Raw genomic sequence first — 20014 nt, 5'->3', positions numbered from 1 at the left:
GAACGTCCGGGATTTTTCTTGTCGGTGGAGGGGTTGTGGCGAATGGAATAAAGTATCCTCTGGAAATGATAATTTGTACCCAGTTGTAGTTTATTTTGAGCCAGGTGTCTGGGTACAATGATAAGCAACCCCCGACTTCCTCCAGAGCAGGACAGTCAGGCCTCCTTTCAGGAACGCTGGTAGGGCTTCCAAAAGAAGGGATCTCTGTTGCCCTGGTTTTGCGGACCCCCTCTGCCATGAGGGTGGGGTCTTCCATTATTGCCCCCTCCTCTGCTCCTGAAGAGGGGTTCACCATGTGTATCCTGAAAAGCTTCTTTGGCTTTTCGGGACCACATTTTCCCTCACCTTTGACCCTTGGGGTAGGGTCTGGTAGGGGTGGAAAAACAGACTCCGACGGCAGACGGTCTTTCCTTCCTGCTCACACCTGGTCAAAGTTTCCTTGACTTTGGGCCCGAAAAGAGACAAGCCCTCAAAAGGGATATTCAGAAAGGATGACTTGAAGGGCTCCACGAAGAAACACAAGCGCATTCAGGAGTGTCTCCTAAGAGCAATTCCTGTACCTGCTGCCCTACTCGTTCCATCAGCTGCATAAGAAATGAGGCACATAGACAAGTCAACAAGGGAGTTGAGGGTAGGAAGCTAGGAAGCAACTTTGTCTGAAGCTCCTGCAGCTACTGTACCCTGAAGAGTATCTCCCAGCTCTTTAAGGAGATCTCTTTGCAGTCTCGTGAAATGGGTTAAGTAGTTGAGCTAATGGAGTGCAAAAGTTGCTGAGCTAAACATGCACTTCCCATATCTATCCATGATCCTGGAGTCTCTGTTGGGAGAATGGATAGAAGAGGAAGTTTCTGACATTTCCTTTTTGGTGGCTGCCGCCACCACCATGGAATCAACTGGCACACCTTTGGTCAAAAAAGATTTATCTAGGGGAGCAGATATAAAATTATTAGGCCTCCTAGGGACAGGCTCCATGGTGTCCGCAGACTCCCACACCCTTCGTGAGACCAGCTGCATAAGCTCATCGAAGGGCAGAGACACCCAAGAGGTGGAGGGCTGAGACGTGAAAGCCTTCAGGTGAACCGACTCATCTTCAGTAGGGTTTGTGTACTGCCAGTCACTTCTCTGCCTAAGGATCTCAAGTATCTCTGCAAATGAGATATCCTCAGAGGGGGACGTGGGGACCCTTCTGATTCATCCAATTCAGTATCAGATGTTAGGGACTCCTAAGGGGAGTCTAGATGTTTCCTCTTACAAACTCTCTTCCTGGGAACCTCATCAGTGTGAGCTCCTGGTGAGGTCTTGGAAGAGCATGGGCCACCCAATGGGGCTTCCTGAGACTCTGGGTCTCTACGGTTTGCCAGGATCTGTGAAGCAGAAGGAGACACAGGTGCTTTAGGGGATGAAGAAGCCAGACCTGAGGTTGAGGATGTCTTAGGAGACATAACTCTCCTCATGGTTTCGAAGGCACTCCTATTCCGATGTGAAGGGACCGACGTATCCGAGGAAACCGTCGATACCCCCAGCACCGGGAAAGTGGTAGGAGCCGAGCTCATCCGAGCCGAAGCCCCAAGAGGCAGAGTCGGAACCGACTAGTTGGTCTGACTATCCTCCCTGGACCCGACCAGAGAGTGTCAGCTCCTAGAGTTCTAGATAGGCGGCGAGGACATCAGGGTGAATGGAGCTGAAGACACTGGGGCAGGCATCGGCTCCAAAGGCTCCACAATCAACAAGTCCGACTCCTCCGGATCGGTATGGCTTGGAGGAGGAAGAGTTGTAGCTGGCATAAGGGTCTTCGGCTCCGAAGCCGCCTGGGTCAGAGTCGATAATTTTGCAAAGGCCGGTGCCTGTAAAAGCTTCTGCACCATACGATCCACATCCAAATCTGAAAGGCTAACAGAAGACCGAGATGAATGGATCGATGGTGGTACCTACTTTAATAACAGAGATTTTGGAATTTTGGATATCAGTTCCAAAACCGAGGACCAGCTCCGAAAAGATAAGACAGTCAGCTCCGAGACCTGTGGAGCTGATGTCACAGACTTTTTTGATTCCATGGAAGTCTTGGAAGACTTTGAGAACTTACTAGATCCATCCTGGTCACTCAAAGCCTCCTGGAAAGAAGGTTTCAATAAACCCCTATCAATGAGTTTCTTCTTTCTCTCTTGGAGAACCCGAGAAGAAAAGGAATGGCATATGGAGCAGGTTTCTTGCAAGTGTAATGCTCCTAAGCAATAAACGCAATTGACATGACTGTCAGTGACAGAAATCTTCTGCCCACATTTAGGGCATTTTTTAAACCCTGACTTAGGGTGTTTGTCCTTGTCATCAGCCATGACAGAAAATTAGACACGCCCAGCAACAATCAAATACATCAATAAGCCTTCTAATAAAAAACAGGCTAAATATAAAAACAGATGCCCTTCAAACTAAGGCTAACAAATCACACAGACACTATTTATCTAAGCAGACAATATCCAGTAATGACAAAAATCACTATCTAAATACAAATAAACAACCTATACTCTAATAAGGTTAACTCTAATAACTATAAAGCTGTGACAAAGGTCACTATCTAAGCACACAATACTATTTCTAAGAAAAAATGTGACAGAAGGTCACTGTTTAAACAACTTTTGAGTCAGAACTTTAAATAGGCCTAAGAAAAAAAACGAGGCCAAATATTAAGTTATGAAAAAAGGCACATAAGGGAAACTACAGATAAAGCTGTAAGACCTTAGATAACTATCTATTTTTTGAAGAATATATCAACAATATTTTAAATATACAGAAAAGTAAGGTTTTTACTGGCCCGAGCTAGCGAGAACCTCCGATCTGTTGCAGTGGCAAACTAGATCTGAGGTAACTCTAGGTGCATCATGGGATAGGGACTTGGCCTCAAGCTATTTAAAAACCTCGAGCTTTGTAGTAGGCCGACTCGGAGCCAAGGGATCGGCTCCGAACCCATCAGTAAGACTGAACGGCGAGATAGAACAACTTCACATTTAGGGTTACTTTACAGGAATAAAAAATTCCTCTCTAACAAATCTATACTCTCTCTAGCACAAGCCTACCTTCTACCAAGCCTATTCAATGCCACCTCAGTCCTTACAAACCTAAAACACAATCTTATGTCCAAGCTTGAACTCACATACAATAAGACTACAAGATTAGCAGCAACTGTACCCTATCGCTCCCACCACTGCCTAGCTTTAAAAAACATTTAGTGGCTAGAATTCTATCAACTCCTCCCCCAACTGCACCTCACTCACACCATCCTCTATCAATCTACATCTTGCTCAGCTCTCTCATCTCTCATTACTCTTTACACTCCCAACCGCACTCTTCGAAGCTTAGATCAAAATCTCTTAAAAATTCACAAACTCAAACAAAAAACTTAGGCAAACAACTCTACAGCTGCTCGGTTGCTAATTCATGGAACAAACTGCCTCTGTCTCTAAGAACCATGCCTAATACTAACTGCTTCAAAAAAAATCCTTAAAACTCTACCTGCTTAAGGCTAGGACTTGCACATGCCATGACCCAACATAAAACACTCATCCCTCTATCCATGCCTACCATTACAATTGCTATTAACTCCCTACCTTCTCCATCTTGTGACATAATTTACACATGAAACTCTGCATCTATTCATCTACTGATATATTCATCATTTCCTCTTGCTCATATCCACTTCTCAGTATAGACACTAAAACTCGCTGCAAAATATGAACTGAGTGCTAACAGTTTAAGTTTTGTCTCAAGGTCATGTCACATTTGTTCTTGTCTGTAATGTATTTTTTTTCTACAAAACTGATTGTAATTAACTATATCGTTTCTCCCTATGTCATTTGATGTTATAGCTGTAATTAATATTGCTGGAGCTTTTCAGGTTTGTTGACCGGCCCACTCAGACTAACCCGGTCAACAAATGTCAAAATAAATAAATCAAATTAAGAAGCAGTTCCGAACCCAGAGTTAAGGAACTTGTAGGATCTGGGGAATGCTTCTTAGCCTCTTTTTTGGCAGGTTTTTAAGGGTTTGAGCCCAAGATGCTGTACCATAACATTTTGATAGAAGTAACCCTTTACAAATTGGGTCTATATTAGATCATCAAAGTGTTAATACTTAGAATGGTCTAATATTGACCCGAAAACAACTAATGCTGAAAATAGCAAAGCTGCAGATAACTGATTTTTTCCTAGGGAAAGAATTTGGTTGTCTGTTTCTGTGGCTTCACTATTTTCAGCACTGTGGTGGAAAGTTATGGGTTAGGTTCAGGTAAGTGTGCGATTGCGTGGACGTTAGGGTTAGGGCAGAGTATGTGAGTTAGGGTTAGGCTGCGGGTGAAGTGAGTGTGCGATAGTGATAGACTTTAGGGTTAGGTCGGGGTATGTGTGTTAGGGTTACGGCGCGGGTGAGGTGAGTGTGTGATAGTGACAGACTTTAGGGTTAGGGTGGGGTATGTGAGTTAGGGTTACGGCGCGGGTGAGGTGAGTGTGCGATAGTGACAGACTTTAGGGTTAGGGTGGGGTATGTGAGTTAGGGTTAGGGGGCGGGTGAGGTGAGTGTGTGATAGTGATACACTTTGGGGTTAGGGCGGGGTATGTCAGTTAGGGTTAGGGCGTGGGTGAGGTGAGTGTGTGATAGTGACGGACCATAGGGTTAGGGTTTGGGTTAAGGATAGTGGATAGATAGTACTGTATGTACAGTTTAGTGTAGGGTTAGATGTAGGATTTTAAGTGTATGTGTGTGGATTGCTGTTTTTTTGGTGTGCTTGTGTTGTGTGTGTGTTTCTCGGAACAGTGAATTTTTTTCCAGGGAAAAAATTTGTTGTTCTGAGCTTTCAATGTTTTTAGATTTCATGGTTAGAAGTTTGAGGTTGTTGTATTCGATGATGTGCTGTTTTGTTGAACTGATATAGACCCAGGGTTCCTATCAGTTCATCGAAACGTCAGCAGTTCAAACACCATATGTTCGAACTGTGAAGTTCGAAAACTGATTATCGCGAAGCCGCGGAACACCAAATTCTTTCCCAGGGAAAGAATTTGGTGGGCCATTTCTGTGGCCTCACTATTTTCAGCACTGTGGTGAAAAGTTATGGTTCGGATTCAGGTAAGTGTGCGATTGTGCGGACGTTAGGGTTAGGGAGCAGGTTAGGTGAGTTAGGGCGTGGGTGAGGTGGGTGTGCGATAGTGACACACCTTAGGGTTAGGGCGGGATAGATGAGTTAAGGTTAGGGCACGGGTCAGATGAGTGTGCGATAGTGACGGACCTTAGGGTTAGGGTTTGGGTTAATGTAAGTGGATAGATAGTAGTGTATGTACAGTTTAGTGTAGGGTTAGATGTAGGATTTTAAGTGTATGTGTGTGGATTGCTGTTTTTTTGGCGTACTTGTGTGTGTGTTTCTTGGAACAGCGATTTTTTCCCTGGGAAAAAAAATCGCTGTTCTAAGCCTTCGATGGTTTTGCACTTCGAGGTTAGAAGTTCGAACATATGGTGTTCGAACTTCTGTCGTTTCATCGAAGTGATATAGACCCTAAAAATTACCTTATTTCCTCAATCAATCAGAACTCTAGGGTTGAAACCCTTGCATATGTTCCATGGAGAATATAAGTGTGCTGGGCCTAAACAATATATACACATAACACGTACATTAGAGAGAGGAATTTTTATGGTCAGAGCCCTTATATTTTTTAAAACCGGTGTTTTTTTCTTCCATATATGAACTCACCATAATGTTCCATGTGAGTTGTTCATCTCGCCTTCATTCTTACAGATGGGTTCGGAGCTGATCCTCAGCTCTGAGTCGGCCTACTACAAAGCTTGAGGTCTTCAAATATTTTGAGACCAAGTCCTTATCCCATGATGCACCTTGAGTTACCTCAGATCTTGTTTGCTGCGTCTAACAATACCATGTGCCATTCTATCACTCTTTAGGACAGAAACCCCATAGAAAAACTGAGCAACCAGGATAAAACTAGTATCTCAGTCCACAAAAAACCCTAGAGAGGGTGGGAGGGTGGGAAGTAAGAATGAAGGCGAGATGAACAACTCACATGGAACATTATGGTGAGTACATAACCTCTTTAAGTGAAGTTGTTCTATCTCGCCATTCATTCTTACAGATGGGCAGCGTCCCAAACACCATCTTTCTCGGGTGGCTCATGGGAGTATGTTTTTCAGGATAGTAGAACCAAAGGAGGCCCTGTCCCTGGAGGCCTTATCAACTTTGTAATGAGTGATAAAGGTATGAGGTCTTGACCAAGAGGCTGCTGCACAAATGTTGTCTATAGGAAGCCTAGCAGAAAAAAGCAGAAGATGTGGACACTGCTCTGGTAGAATGAGCCTTAATCTTATGTTGTAAAGGTAAATTGGCAGCTGAATAAGTGAAGGTGATGCAATCAGATAACCATTTAGATAGTGTTGTTTTTGCCACTGGCATTACTTTCCTAGAATCTGAAAAGGAAACAAAAAGTTGTTCTGATTTTCTGAACACTTTTGTTCTAGCCAGGTAAAATTTGAGCTGTCTATGAACATCAAGCTTGTGCAGCATATACTCTAAGTTGTTGGTGTCTTTGGGGAAGAACACTGGTAAATCTAGGATTTCATTAAGGTTAGTGTCAGTACAAACTTTAGGCAAAAATGAAGGATTTGTTTGCAGGGACACTGTCAGCATGAAAAATCAAATATGGAGGCTTTATGGACAAGGCCTGTAGCTCTAATAATCTACGGGCAATTGTGATGGCTACTAAAAAGATAGTCTTCCAAGACTATTTCAAATCACATGAGGAAGCTGGCTCGAAAGGTGGGAGAATAATGCATAGCATAACATTTAGGTTTCATGGGGTATAAGGGGATTTCACAGGTGGTCTGAGGTGGAAGGTCCCTTTGAGAAAGGCTTTGGATAGCATGTGTGACATTATTTTCAATCCTTCAAAGCCAAAGTGAAAATTAGAGATGGCGGCAAGCTGTACCTGAACTGTAGCTGCCGCAGCTCCTTTATTGAAAAGCCTTGTCAAAAATTATAATATAGAAGAAATGGGGGCTTGGAAGGGATCAATGTTATTTTGAGAAGCCCATATGGAAAATCTCCTCCATTTGCTAATGTATAACTTCCTAGTAGAGAATTTATGAGAAGATATTAAAATATGCTGCATTTCGTTTGAAAGGTTATGGAACCTGGTTATGTTGGAAATTGGAACAGCCAAGCTGTCAATTTTAGGGACTGAATAGAGGGATGAAGAGCCCCTGACGAATGCATTAGAAGGTCTGGAACTGGGTCCAGAATCCAAGGCTCTTCCAAGAGACGAAGTCGAAGGAAGGGGAACCAAATCTGACAAGGCCAATGAGGGGCTATTAGAATGATGGTCCTTCACAGGGCTTTTGCTTTCTGTAATACTTTGGGTATCAAGGGAATTGGTGGGAATGCATAGAGGAGACCTGGAGACCAATCGTGTATGAGTACTTCCCTTGGGGAATCTCCCGGAGGGGGAATCAGGGGAAAGTAGCTTCTGCATTTTGTGTTCATGTGGGAAGCAAAAAGGTCGCAGCAAGGCTGGCCCCGTCTGCGGAATATTCTCGCCGCTATCTCTTTTTTGAGGGACCACTAGTGAGGCAACAAAATTGCCCTGCTCAGTTTGTCTGCAATCACGTTGGATATCCCTGGGATGTGCGTTGCTATCAGAAAGCACTAAGTGGATATAGCCCACTGCCATACTCTTAGGGCCTCATAACAAAGGGGCTAGGACCTGGTTCCTACTTGTTTGTTTAAGTACCAGACCACTGACATGTTGTCCATCTGAATCGCAATTGTCCCCTGAGGGGAAAGTACTGCAACGCCAAAAGTACCGCTCTCATCTCCAAGACAATGACATGCAGATGTGTCTCTTGTTCGGTCCATGTGCCTTGGGCTGTTCTTCCCTGAAAATGCCCCCCCACACCCTATCAGGGAAGCGTCTGTGGTCACTGTGGCCACTGGTGAGGGTAGGATAAAGGGACAACCTATCGTTACTTGAAGAGAGGTCAACCACCACCGAAGATCCTTTTTGCATGTGTTTGTTACAATTATGAGATGAGACATTGGGAGCCCTTGATAAGAACATTGAGTGAATAGCAGCCATTGCAGAATCCGCATGTGCATGCGACCCAATGGTATCGCTATTATTGCAGCTACCATCATGCCAAACAACTTTAGCACTTCTGATGCTGGAGTCTTGTTTCTGGATATGATGTTCTGGACTTGCTGATGAAGTAGCAAAACTCTTTCTGCTGGAAGTTTTAATGTGGTTGTGGTGGCGTCCAATTCTGCGATGATAAAAACGGTATGTTGCGATGGCAACAAGGCAGATTTTTCTGAATTTATGGTAATGCCCAGACAATTGCAAACAGTAAGAGTGGTGCCCCTGACTTGTATTTGCTGATGCCTGGTGGTGGCGGTAGCCAATCGTCTAAGTACAGAAACACCTGGAATCCTAAACGCCTCAGGTGAGCCGTGATCACTTCCACACATTTGGTGAACACTCTGGGGGCTGTAGTGAGACCAAAGGGCAGGGCTCAAAACTGGTAATGATTGGCTCCAAGCCAGAAGCACAGATGATCCCCAGTTGGTCTTGCCATTTTTATATGGTAGTACGTATCCTGTAGATCTATCAAGCACATCCAATTGTCTTTCCCTAAGAAGGGAAGTATCGACTGAAGCGTGACCATCTGAAACTTCTCTTTCTTGACAAATCTGATTAGTCTGCTGAGATCCAAAATAGGCCTCCAGTCCCCTGTCTTTTTTTGGAATTAAAAAGAATCTTGAGTAAGTTCTGGATCCTGTCTGGTCTGCTGGGACTGGTTGGATGACTCTTTTTCTTAGCAACGTTTGGACCTCTACTGCTGCTTGTTCCCTGCAACTGGGCGGAACATCTGGGATTTTTGTTGTCAATGGAGGGGGAAAGGCAAAGGGAATGAAATATCCTCTGGAAACTATACTTTGCACCCAGTTGTTGTTTGTTATTTTGAGCCAGGTGTCTGGATACAAAGTTAAGCGACCCCCAACTGCTTCCAGAGCAGGAAAGTTAGGCCTCCTTTCAGGAGCACTGGTAGGGCTTCCTAAAGAACTGGTCTCTGTCGCCCTGGTTTTGCAGACCCCCCCCCCCGCCGCGAGGGTGGCATCTTTCATTATTACCCCCTCCTCTGCCCCTGGAGGGGGGTTCACCACCTGTGTCCAGAAAGGCTCCTTGGGCTTTTCGGAACCACATCTTTCCTCCCTTTTGACCCTTGGTGTAGAGTCTAGTAGGAGTAGAAAAACGGACTCAGACGGCAGACAGAGTCTTTCCTTTCTGCTCACACCTGGTCAAAGTTTCCTTAACTCTGGGCCTGAAAAGGGCCAAGCCATCAAAAGGGGTGTTAACAAATGATGACTTAAACGGCTCCACGAAGGAACACAAGCACATCCAGGAGTGCCTCCTGAGAGCAATTCCTGTACCCGCTGCCCTACTCTTTCCATCAGCTACATATGAAATGAGATGCATGGACGAGTTCACTATGGAACTGAGGGTAGCAAGCTGGGAGGCGACTTTGTCTGAAGCTCCTGCACCTACCGTACCCTGAAGAGTATCTCCAAACTCTTTTAGGAGGTCTCTTTGCAGTCTCATAAAATGTGTGAGACAGTTCAATGAACGCATGGCAAAAGTTGCTGAATTGTACACGCTCTTCCCATATCTATCCATGATCCTAGAGTCTCTGTTAGGAGGATGGATAGAGGAAGAAGTTTCTGACATCTCCTTTTTGGTGGCTGCCACCACCACCACCATGGCATCAACTGGCACTCCCTTGGTGAGGAAAGACTTATTCTGAGGGGCAGAAATAAATTTATTGGGCCTCAGTGACTGGCTCTATGGTGTCCAGAGACTCCCACGCCCTTCATGAGACCAGCTCCATGAGGTCATCGTAGGGCAGAGACACCCAAGAGGTGGAGGGTTGAGACCCGAAAGGCTTCAGGAGAACCACCACTCTGCCTAAGGATTTCTAATATCTCAGCAAATGAGATATCTTCAGAGGGGGACCTTTCTGATTCATTTAGGTCGGTATCGAACATGACAGACTCCTGTGGGGAGTCTAGGTGCTTCCTCTTGCAAATTCTCTTCCTGGGAACCTCATCAGTGGTAACTTTTGGTGAGGTCTTGGAAGAGCAGGGGCCACCCAGTGGGGCTTCCTGAGGCTCAGGGTCTCTACGCTTCGAAAGGATCTGTGAGGCACAAGTGGACACAGGCGCTTTTGGGGAAGAGGTAGTTGGACCTGAAGTTGTAGATGTCTTGGAGGACATCACTCTCCTCATGGCTTCAAAGGCACCTCTGATCCGATGAGAAGGGACTGCTGGATCCAAAGAAACCACCGATCCCCTCGGCACTGGAACAGTGGGCTCGGAACCACAGGTAGGAGCCAAACTCATCCGAGCCGAGGCCCCGAGAGGCAAAGTTGGAACTGATAGGTCAGTTCAACTATCCTCCCAGGACCCGACCGGAGAGTGTCAGCTCCTAGACTCCTCAATAGGCGCCGAGGAAGTCTGAGTAAACGGAACCGATGGCACTGGAGCAGGCATCGGCTTCGAAGGTTCAACAATCATCAGGTCTGACTCCTCTGGCTCTGAAGGACCGGTATGGCTTGGAGGAGGAAAAGAAGTCAATGGCATTACAGTTTTCGGCTCTGAAACCACTTAGGTCGGAGACAATAAAAATCTAGCAAACGCCAGTGCCTGTAGCAAGTTCTGCACTACATGATCCACATCCAAATCGGATAGGCTGATCGAGGACCAAGATGAATGTATGGATGGAGGCACTGACCGGAGAATGGGAGACTAATACTTCGGATACCGGTTCCAAGACTGGGGACCGGCTCTGAAAAGACAGGATGCTTGGCTCCGAAGGCTGTGGAGCCAACGTCAATGTTTTTTTTAGATTTTGTCACATCAGAAGAAGAAGCCTTAGAAGACTTTGAAGAATTGGGAGACTGGCTAAATTTATCCTGGTCACTCAAAGCTTCCTGAAATGAAGATTTTAGAAGTTCTCTGTCTACGAGTTTTCTTTTTCTCTCATGTAGAACTCTGGAGGAAAAAGAATGGCAAATGGAGCAGCTTTCTTGCAAGTGCAAGGCTCCAAGACAATAAACACAATTAACGTGACTATCTGTCACAGACATCTTTTGTCCACATTTTGGACACTTTTTAAAGCTAGACTTAGGATGCTTGTCTTTCCTCTGGTCAGCCATATTAAAGTCTAAAGTATCAAAAAATCTATTGTACAGTAACATACTGTAGTATTAAAGAGAATACACACACACACAATTTTAGTAAAGTTAAGCTACAGTAATAAGCCCTGAACAACAAATGGGCTGTATAAGAAAAAACTGTGAAGTAACTATAACTAATCAAAAGCACTCACACACTGTCTAAAGTTTAAGAATCTTATTTAAACTACAAAGCTACATAACTATGATAATATTATAAAGGCACACCAAGAAGGGAAGGGAATATTAAAGGCCTATAAAAAACAAAACAAAGGCCAAAAGGAGAAGAAATATACTACTAATAAGCTATCAAAGTTATAATTATGAAAAACTATGAAAATTATCACTAATTATTATAAGAAATAAATTTAGCAAGTTATTATAAGAAAAAAGCTATACTGGCCTGATCTGTGCTAGGAAACCTTTGATCTATTGCAGTGACAAACTAGATCTGAGGTAACTCAAGGTGCATCGTGGGATAGGGACTTGGCATTGAGCTGTCTGAAGACCTCGAGCTTTGTAGTAGGCCAACTCGGAGCTGAGGATCGGCTCCAAACCCATCTGTAAGAATGAACGGCAAGATACAACAACTTCCCATTAAGAATTTTTTTTGGCAGGTATGGAAAGGAAAGAGAAAGGGAAAGTATTACCAACAATGGTAATACAAAGATATACCATAAAGGCATAAAAAGGGGGAAAAGAGAGATTACCAACTATGATAATGGAGAATTACACTAAAAATTTGTAGAGAAACAAGGCAGGATATATAGGAAGCTCTTCTGAAAAAGAGGTAAATAGACAAGACAAACATAAAATCTACTTTTACTCATGAATCCTACCACTACTGGAGAGCTAACAGTGACCACATCTGTACGCGAAGGCGGCAAATGAGAAATGAGGTATGTTAGAGGGCTAGTGCATTATGGGTAAGGGAGAAGCTCATGAGCTTCACTGTTCCACCAGCTGGAAAAAACATCCAAGTGGGATCTGAGGGTTGGATCTGAACCCATTTGTTGAGGAATTAATGAAAATGAGAACATCAGATCCATTGATTTTATATACATACATTTGTCAATGTATACATGCATATTTGTCTATATATGCACGTTTGCATACTGCCTGTGAGGGTCTCAGATCTTGTAATTAGTTACAGGAAAAACAAAATGTACTCACTAAAAAAAAAAAAAACTGACCACATCCATACAATATTAGTTTGAACAAGTTTCTCAAATTATTCTTGACTGGAGTAGATCATATCAAACTTCTCTGGCTGTACTTCATCCAGTTTCTTGATGTCTTACCACTTTTGGGTAGAGTGACTTCTTCCACATTTGGGACAGGTGAGGGTTCATCCATCTCCTTTGTCAAGTCCTCCTGTTCCTCCTCCCGATGTCCACGCTTTGATTTGGTACAGGGTGTAGAAAGGCTGTCAGTAAGCACAATATTAAGAAAGATGCAAATTAAGTAAGAATACTGATCACAAGCTTTTCATTACAATCCTAAAACATTCCTAACTTGTGCAGAACGTCAGGTCTGGAGGTTATGATTTTAAAAATAAGCGGTAAATGCTCTATTGTTAATACCTACCTCATTACTCTGCAGAACATGTCAAACATAAGAGAAAACCTGGCACCTATCTCCGTGACTTGCTGACAACTTATTTTCTCATTAGCAAGTCTGACAATGGTGTGCCATTCAAAAACTGACGGCTTTATTCTACTGCTGTTTTTGTCAAACCTTCCATGTACTTCCCCATGGAAACATGCTAGGTATACCTCATAAATTATAAAGAATACATCAGCAAAGGAATGTAAAACTGAGATGCCTTTTTAACTTGTGGAAAAAGGTAGTTTTTTTTTTTTTTTTTTTTTACTGTATAACGTTGTCTCTGCCTGGCTCTTTAATGTTTGCATGCTCTCTCTCTCCCTCTCTCTCAAAACAATGAAATGGAGAGAGAATTGAGAATTTTAGTGTGCAAACAAAGTCAACAGCTGCCTACATTTTATTAGTAATATACATAACCAACTGTTCTTGAACTTCTTGTTAAAGGAAACATCACCTGTGACTGTGAAGTTGCCCTAGACCAAGCTCTTACAGCAAAGAACTTGCCTCGTAATGTACATCATTACTGCCCATATCAGCTAGTACATGTACAAAAAACAAAATCTTTCTTCAGTGTTAACAACCAAGCCACTTTCATTTTAAGGTAATAAAATAAGTTGCCACTACATGCTACACACACAACATTTAATGAAGCAAAAGTTCAGACAGAAGTTTTACAGTCTTACATAAGCAGGCATGTAAAAAAAAAGAGAGAGCAGGGATTGCTAGATGCAATACAAACCAGGAAACTATGCAAAGTGAAAAGGTCCAACAGTTGACATGACTCAACATGCTTTAGAGACTTTTGTGGGATATGGAGGTATGTGTATGCTTTTACACATGCTAGTGCGAAAATAAAAAAAGGAAAACTTAAAATTATCTTCCATTTTAAATGAGATGCTTAGTTTCAGCTTCCACCATGTGGATTCAGAGATTTTATTTTCTGCAAGAAGATCTTCATTTGGAACAAGGTCAACAAGTGTACCAAACATCATAACAGCATTTCTTGACCCAAAGTCAATGTTTCTGGCAAAAGCTACTATATGAATAAAGTTACTAAAGCACAGTTAGCACTGCACTTTACCACAACACTCATATTTAAGAAATGATCACTAGGCAAGATAGTACAACTGTGAAAGAAGACAGATGATTAAGTGGATTACTGCTAGCGGAACTTCAGCTTACAGAACTCATTGACCTCTCCTCCTCCAGGGAAATCGGACACACAATTTTAGGGATATTAAACCCATTTAACCCTGATGTCTGGCATGCATCATTTTAGAGCTTTCTTGTCCAAGGTGACCATTTTGTTACAGGACCTAAACTGGGACATTTGAGGGCCGCCCCAGGAAGCCAGTTCTGCAATCCCATTTTCAAAGCCCCCATGGGAGTGGAGATAGGGCAGCCATGTCACCTTGCACTGGGGAAGGCAGGTTGGCCTCCCATCCATCACCAGGCACAGTTGGATGTCACTCTGTGAATAGCACCACCCAGGAGGCAAGAGACAACATGCTAGGAGGCTTGAAGCGATGCACATTCGTCGTGGGGGTGACAGACTGTGGTGTGCTGCCAAAAGTGCAGAGATGGGGGGACCCAGGACCATCTCCCCTGTGAGTTTGAAAGCTCTAGGTGCAAGGCAAAGTGGAGAACCAGTGTCACAGAAGTCTGGCTGAGGGACTGTCTGAGGCTTCGTGGCCCAGCAAAGTTCCATGAGGCTGGGAAGATCCACTGAGAGGCTCCAAGAGCATGCATGACATTGCATGATTTGGCAGCAGTTAGGAGATACATAACCATGGAAAACAGCTCTCTCTCCTGGGTGGAAGTGGAACCCCAGAGCGGGTCAGTCCCAATGGAAGTCTGGAGGGGAGACAGAGGTATAAAGTAACTGGTACAGAAGAGCTCTCATCTGGGTGAAGGGGTACAGACAATGCCCCGTCTGGGACAGAAGTCTGGAAGGGGAGAGAGGCAGATAGTGGCAGGGCTGGGCCAGCTCCTGCCTGGGTGAGGGGGTCAGGCAGAGCTCCTCACGACAGAAGTCCTTAAGGGAGAGCTAGGGCAGACAGCAGCGGGGCCTGAAGAGCTCCTGCCTGGGTGATCGGGGTCAGGCAGAGCTCCCCATGATGGAAGCCCTTGAGGAAGCACCAGGGTGGATGGCAGAGGGGCCTGGAGAGCTCTTGCCAGGGCGAAGACATCCAACTTCACCCCATAACCGACAGCATCCTTAAAAAATCTCAAAGTCCCCAGAGCTGCTCTGGATGGGAAAGCAGGGGGACTCTGAAGCCTTCATGAGAGCGGATCTGCCCCTCAGCGGCTGAGGGGAGTTCTGGAGGAGTGGACGGGATTGGAGGAAAGCTCCCCGAGAGGGTCCGAGGGCATGAGCAATCTGGCACAATTTGGCAGCCTGCAGGAGACATGCAGGCGGCAGAGTCCCCTGCCATGGGGGGGCCATGGCTGGGGAAGGTCTCTTGGCCAGGTCAAAGGGGAGGACTGTAGGGTTTGGCCCTGACAGAAGTCAGTATGGGAGCACCAGGCAGATGGGTGTAGGGCCTGGAGAGCTCCTGCCTGGGTGAGTGGGGTCAAGCAGAACCACCCACAATGGAAGTCCTTAAGGGAATGACTGACTGATGGTTGCAGGTACCTGGATGGCTCCTGCCAGGGTGACGGCATCTGAGCTTATCCCATACCCAATGGCATCCCTCAAAAATCACAAAGTCCCAAGAGCTGCTTAGGATGGGAAAGCAGGGGGACTGGTCACCCTGGGAAGCCAAGTCACCATTCGGACTGAGCGGTCTGAACTGGGACATTTCTGTGTCCCAAAGACAATGTTTGGGATTCCGGGACACAGACTTCCAAACTGGGACCGTTGGTCAGCTTGTTCTTGTCAAGACAGACTGTATGGAGGTTTTACCCTACTAGACTCTTAAGAAGAGTCCTGGAAATCTTATACAAGTACATAAAATCCCTACAACAAAGGCTTAGAGAAAGAGAGTTCCCAAGTCTACCCATATTTTATTAGGTCCAAAACCCTAAGAAGGAGGAAAGGGTAAATAATAATAGTAGTAATAATAATAATAATAATAATGATAATAATAATAAACAATAATAATAATAGTAGTAATAGTAATCCATTTGTTAACCATGTAGGCCCACTGGAGAGACAGTCTTTATTCGTGGGTCACACCTTGGAGTAAACTCTGGTTATGTGATTTGGTCAAGGTCACACAGTATGCAAATGAGGGCTGAGAGAATCAAACTATCACGGAAACCACACATCACAGCTTTAACCCTCTGTCCCAGCTACCAGACTGTACAGGAATAAGGTACCCCCAACCCAAAATGCCTTACACAACTACACTACATTCTTTGTACAAATCACTGTCCATTACTGCTGGGAAGACTCCCACAGCTTGGTAGATTAGAGTAGGGAAGCATAAAGTCTGGTGCGGTTAGGCTGTACCTGGATCTCCAGAATGCCAGCTGCAAATACCGTTCTCACCATGAAAGTAATGTCTAGTCATTACTACTTGGAAAAGGTATGGAATAATAGCCAATTACCTGCCTCTAGGAAAAAAAAACAGTGCACTCACATCCCTCTTAGAAAGGCTACAGTGGCAGCTGTGTCCCTAGCACTGTGGTGTTTCTTGGTACTTTCTAACTTCTTTCCATGATAAGAGTAACACATGAGCTGGCCACTAAAAGACTATTATGGTTTTCCCTACTTCCCAGAGGCAAACGACACAAAACTGATGACAATCTGATGATTTTGGTTGCCTGTACACATCTAAGGAATGAAGTATTATTCCACCTTTGTTCTGGGGAGTTAGGGAACAAATCAGGGAATACGACAGTTTGGATGAGAGAGAACTCAAATGGTCCTAAGATGAACTTTGTCCTCATGGAAGGCTAAAAGTGCTCTATGCATGGGTAATTGTAGTTCTGAAATAATTTCAGCTGAAGTGATGAACACTAATAAAGTTATTTTCATGTTAGATAACTGAGAGGTACTGTGTTAGCTTTTTCAAATCAAAACTTGAGACCACAGAGGAGTTACAACTTTTCTTGGTTCCTGGTTTATAGGACGGTACTACGCTAGTGGCACTAGAACCTGTATAAGCTTAACCATGTTAATCTCAGGTTGCCTCAATTGTCCTTGGTTATTTGGATGTACTTTACAGACCAGCACTAACTACTCCTGTCCATGAGGGACTCAGGTGACACCAGGTTGTGCTTGAATAGGGTCACTGAGGAGCTCTGCCTCACGTGAAATAAATTAGTACCAGGCTAACTGCCCTTGTGGGCCATTCCAAGCCCAACCAATTACCCAAGTGAGAATCAAATCCTGCATCTTGTGTCTATAATGTGAACATCTTAACTACTATGCCAACCTCCCTCACAGATGAAAAATCCTTTCAGAAAATGCTTTACAGGCTGCAGGGATGCTGAAGGGTGATAGTTACATAAAGGCATGCAGGGTGAAATATCTGAGAGATATCTTTTTATAGAAGCACATGCCAGGCCCAAATTGAACAACTCAAGTAGGTACTGCAGATTCATGGACACTGGTGCTCTACTACTGTCCTTATCCTTCTGTCGCAATAGGAGGGAACAACTTTTTCACTTGGTTAAACAAGACTTCCTTGTGGCAAGCCTCTTAGCCTCATTAATCATGGTCAGCATGTCGTCAGAGAATCAGCGTCTGAAAGACAAGAGAGTTAAATAACCTATATATATATATATATATATATATATATATATATATATATATATATATATATATATATATATATATATATATATATATATATATATATATATATATATATATATATGTCTATATCTATATATATATCTATATATATATGTCTATCTATATATATATATATATATATATATATATATATATATATATATATATATATATATATATATATATATATATATCTATATATATATATATATATCTATATCTATATATCTATATATATATATATATATATATATATATATATATATATATATATATATGTGTATATATATATATATATATATATATATATATATATATATATATATATATATATATATATATATATATGGGTCTACCTGATAACGCCAACATGCCAAAACACCGACAATGAAATAACCGACACGACAAAACCGAAAGAAACCGAAGGTTCAAAAACACAAAACTTCACATGCCCGACAAACCACAATCCCGACAATCAACAAAACAAATACCTGTCCCGAAAAACATGCACACAACACAAGCACACCAAAAACCTTACAAACCTACACTAAACCTTACATACACAACTATCTATGCACTAACCTTAACCCAAACCCTAACCCTAAGGTCCGTCACTATCGCACACTTACCTTACCCGCACCGTAACCCTAACTCACTTAATCTGCTCCTAACCCTTAAATCTGTCACTATCGCACACTTACCTTTCCCGCACCCTAACCCTAACTCACTTAATCCGCCCCTAACCCTCAAGTCCGTAACTATCGCACACTTACCTTACCCGCACCCTAACCCTAACTCACTTAACACGCCCCTAAACCCAAAGTCCATCACTACTGCACACTTACCTGACCCGCACCCTACCCTAACGTCTGTCACTATCACACACTTACCTTACCCACACCCTGACCCTAACGTCCATCCCTATCGCACACTTACCTTAACATGTCGGTGTTCTCAGCATCGGGATTCTCAACTTTCGATCATCTCCATTGTCGATCTTCCGGTGTCGGTGTTCTCGTTGTCGGCGTTGTGCACTTTCAGTGTTTTCAGGTAGATCCTGATAATCGACAATGAAATAACAGACATGACAAAACTGAAAGAAACCAAAAGTTCAAAAACACAAAACTTCACATGCCTGACAAACCACAATCCCGATAATCAACAAAACAAATACCTGTCCCGAAAAACACGCACACAACACAAGCACACCAAAAACCTTACAAACCTACACTAAACCTTACATACACAACTATCTATGCACTAACCTTAACCTAAACCCTAACCCTAAGGTCCGTCACTATCGCACACTTACCTTACCCGCACCCTAACCCTAACTCACTATATATATATCAATATATATATATATATATATATATATATATATATATATATCTATATATATATATATCTATATATATATATATATATATATATATATATATATCTATATATATATATATATATATATATATATATATATATATATATCAATATATATATCTATATATATATCTATATATATATATATATATATATATATATATATATATATATATATATATATAGTTTCCCAGAGAGCCGAGCAGTGGAAATCTAAGTGGGGTTGGAGGGGTGAGCATGTTTGTGAGTGTGCAAGTGAGCAGGCTTAAGGTCAGGTTTGAGTGAAAGACAGATGCATGTTTGCGCGCAAATTCATGTATTTTAGGAATAGGGTCAGGGTTAGATATGGGAATAGATACAGTGTTGTTTGTGTGTGTTTGTGAATGTTTGTGTATCCGAGTATGTCTTGTGTAGTGGTAGTGTTACAGGAAGGTTTTTATGAAAGAAGGTGTAGGGTTAGGGTTGAATGAAGGGGCAGCATTAGGCTTAGGGTTAGCACCCATTACTAAAGTGGTGCAGGGGGCAGAGGGAGAAGGGGAGACCTGCATTTAAGGATATTTGCTGCCTCCACCAATTAATCTCCCTTTTGGCAAACCGCAGCACTGGTATATGAAATTACATAGGATGCTGGTGCTGGATCCAAAGAGACTTCAGATATGACTGCATCTTTCTCATGTAGAGTCTTGCCAGGGGTATCATGTGAATCACAGATGGCATGAGACCCAAAACCCTGAGTTATTCCCTCTCAGTGACTGAAGTCTGAGTGGAAAACCTTAGAAACAGATTTAGGTATACATATATTTTTTGCTGTGGAATCAAAGCACTTTGAACTGAAGTGTCTAACTGGCATCCTAGAACACAATCCTGTGTGAAGGAGTCAAAAAAGATTTTTGAATATCCTCTTGGAATCCCAGCTTGTGTAAGACATCTCTCACTCAAGACAGAGATTCCTGACACTTTGAAAAAGACTGTGCAAAGACAAGCAATTTATCTAAACAGGAAGCACTGTGAACA

General features: G+C 43.1%; 1 protein-coding gene across 1 annotated transcript in view; it reads right to left on the bottom strand.

The window, feature by feature from the left end:
• The window catches only part of SMARCC2 (SWI/SNF related, matrix associated, actin dependent regulator of chromatin subfamily c member 2), a 2789858-nt gene that overhangs the window by 1646241 nt on the left and 1123603 nt on the right, over nt 1-20014 (bottom strand). Inside the window, exon 11 of the mRNA XM_044083737.1 lies at nt 12573-12697. Within this exon, the coding sequence (XP_043939672.1) occupies nt 12573-12697 (125 nt within the window). The remainder of the gene's footprint in view (nt 1-12572; nt 12698-20014) is intronic.

This window comes from Protopterus annectens, chromosome 9.part0, assembly GCF_019279795.1.
Source record: "Protopterus annectens isolate FY-2018-M chromosome 9.part0, PAN1.0, whole genome shotgun sequence".
Lineage (NCBI taxonomy): Eukaryota > Metazoa > Chordata > Ceratodontiformes > Protopteridae > Protopterus > Protopterus annectens.
Note: the sequence above shows the minus strand (reverse complement) of the source record. Positions and strands in the feature narration are given on the sequence as shown.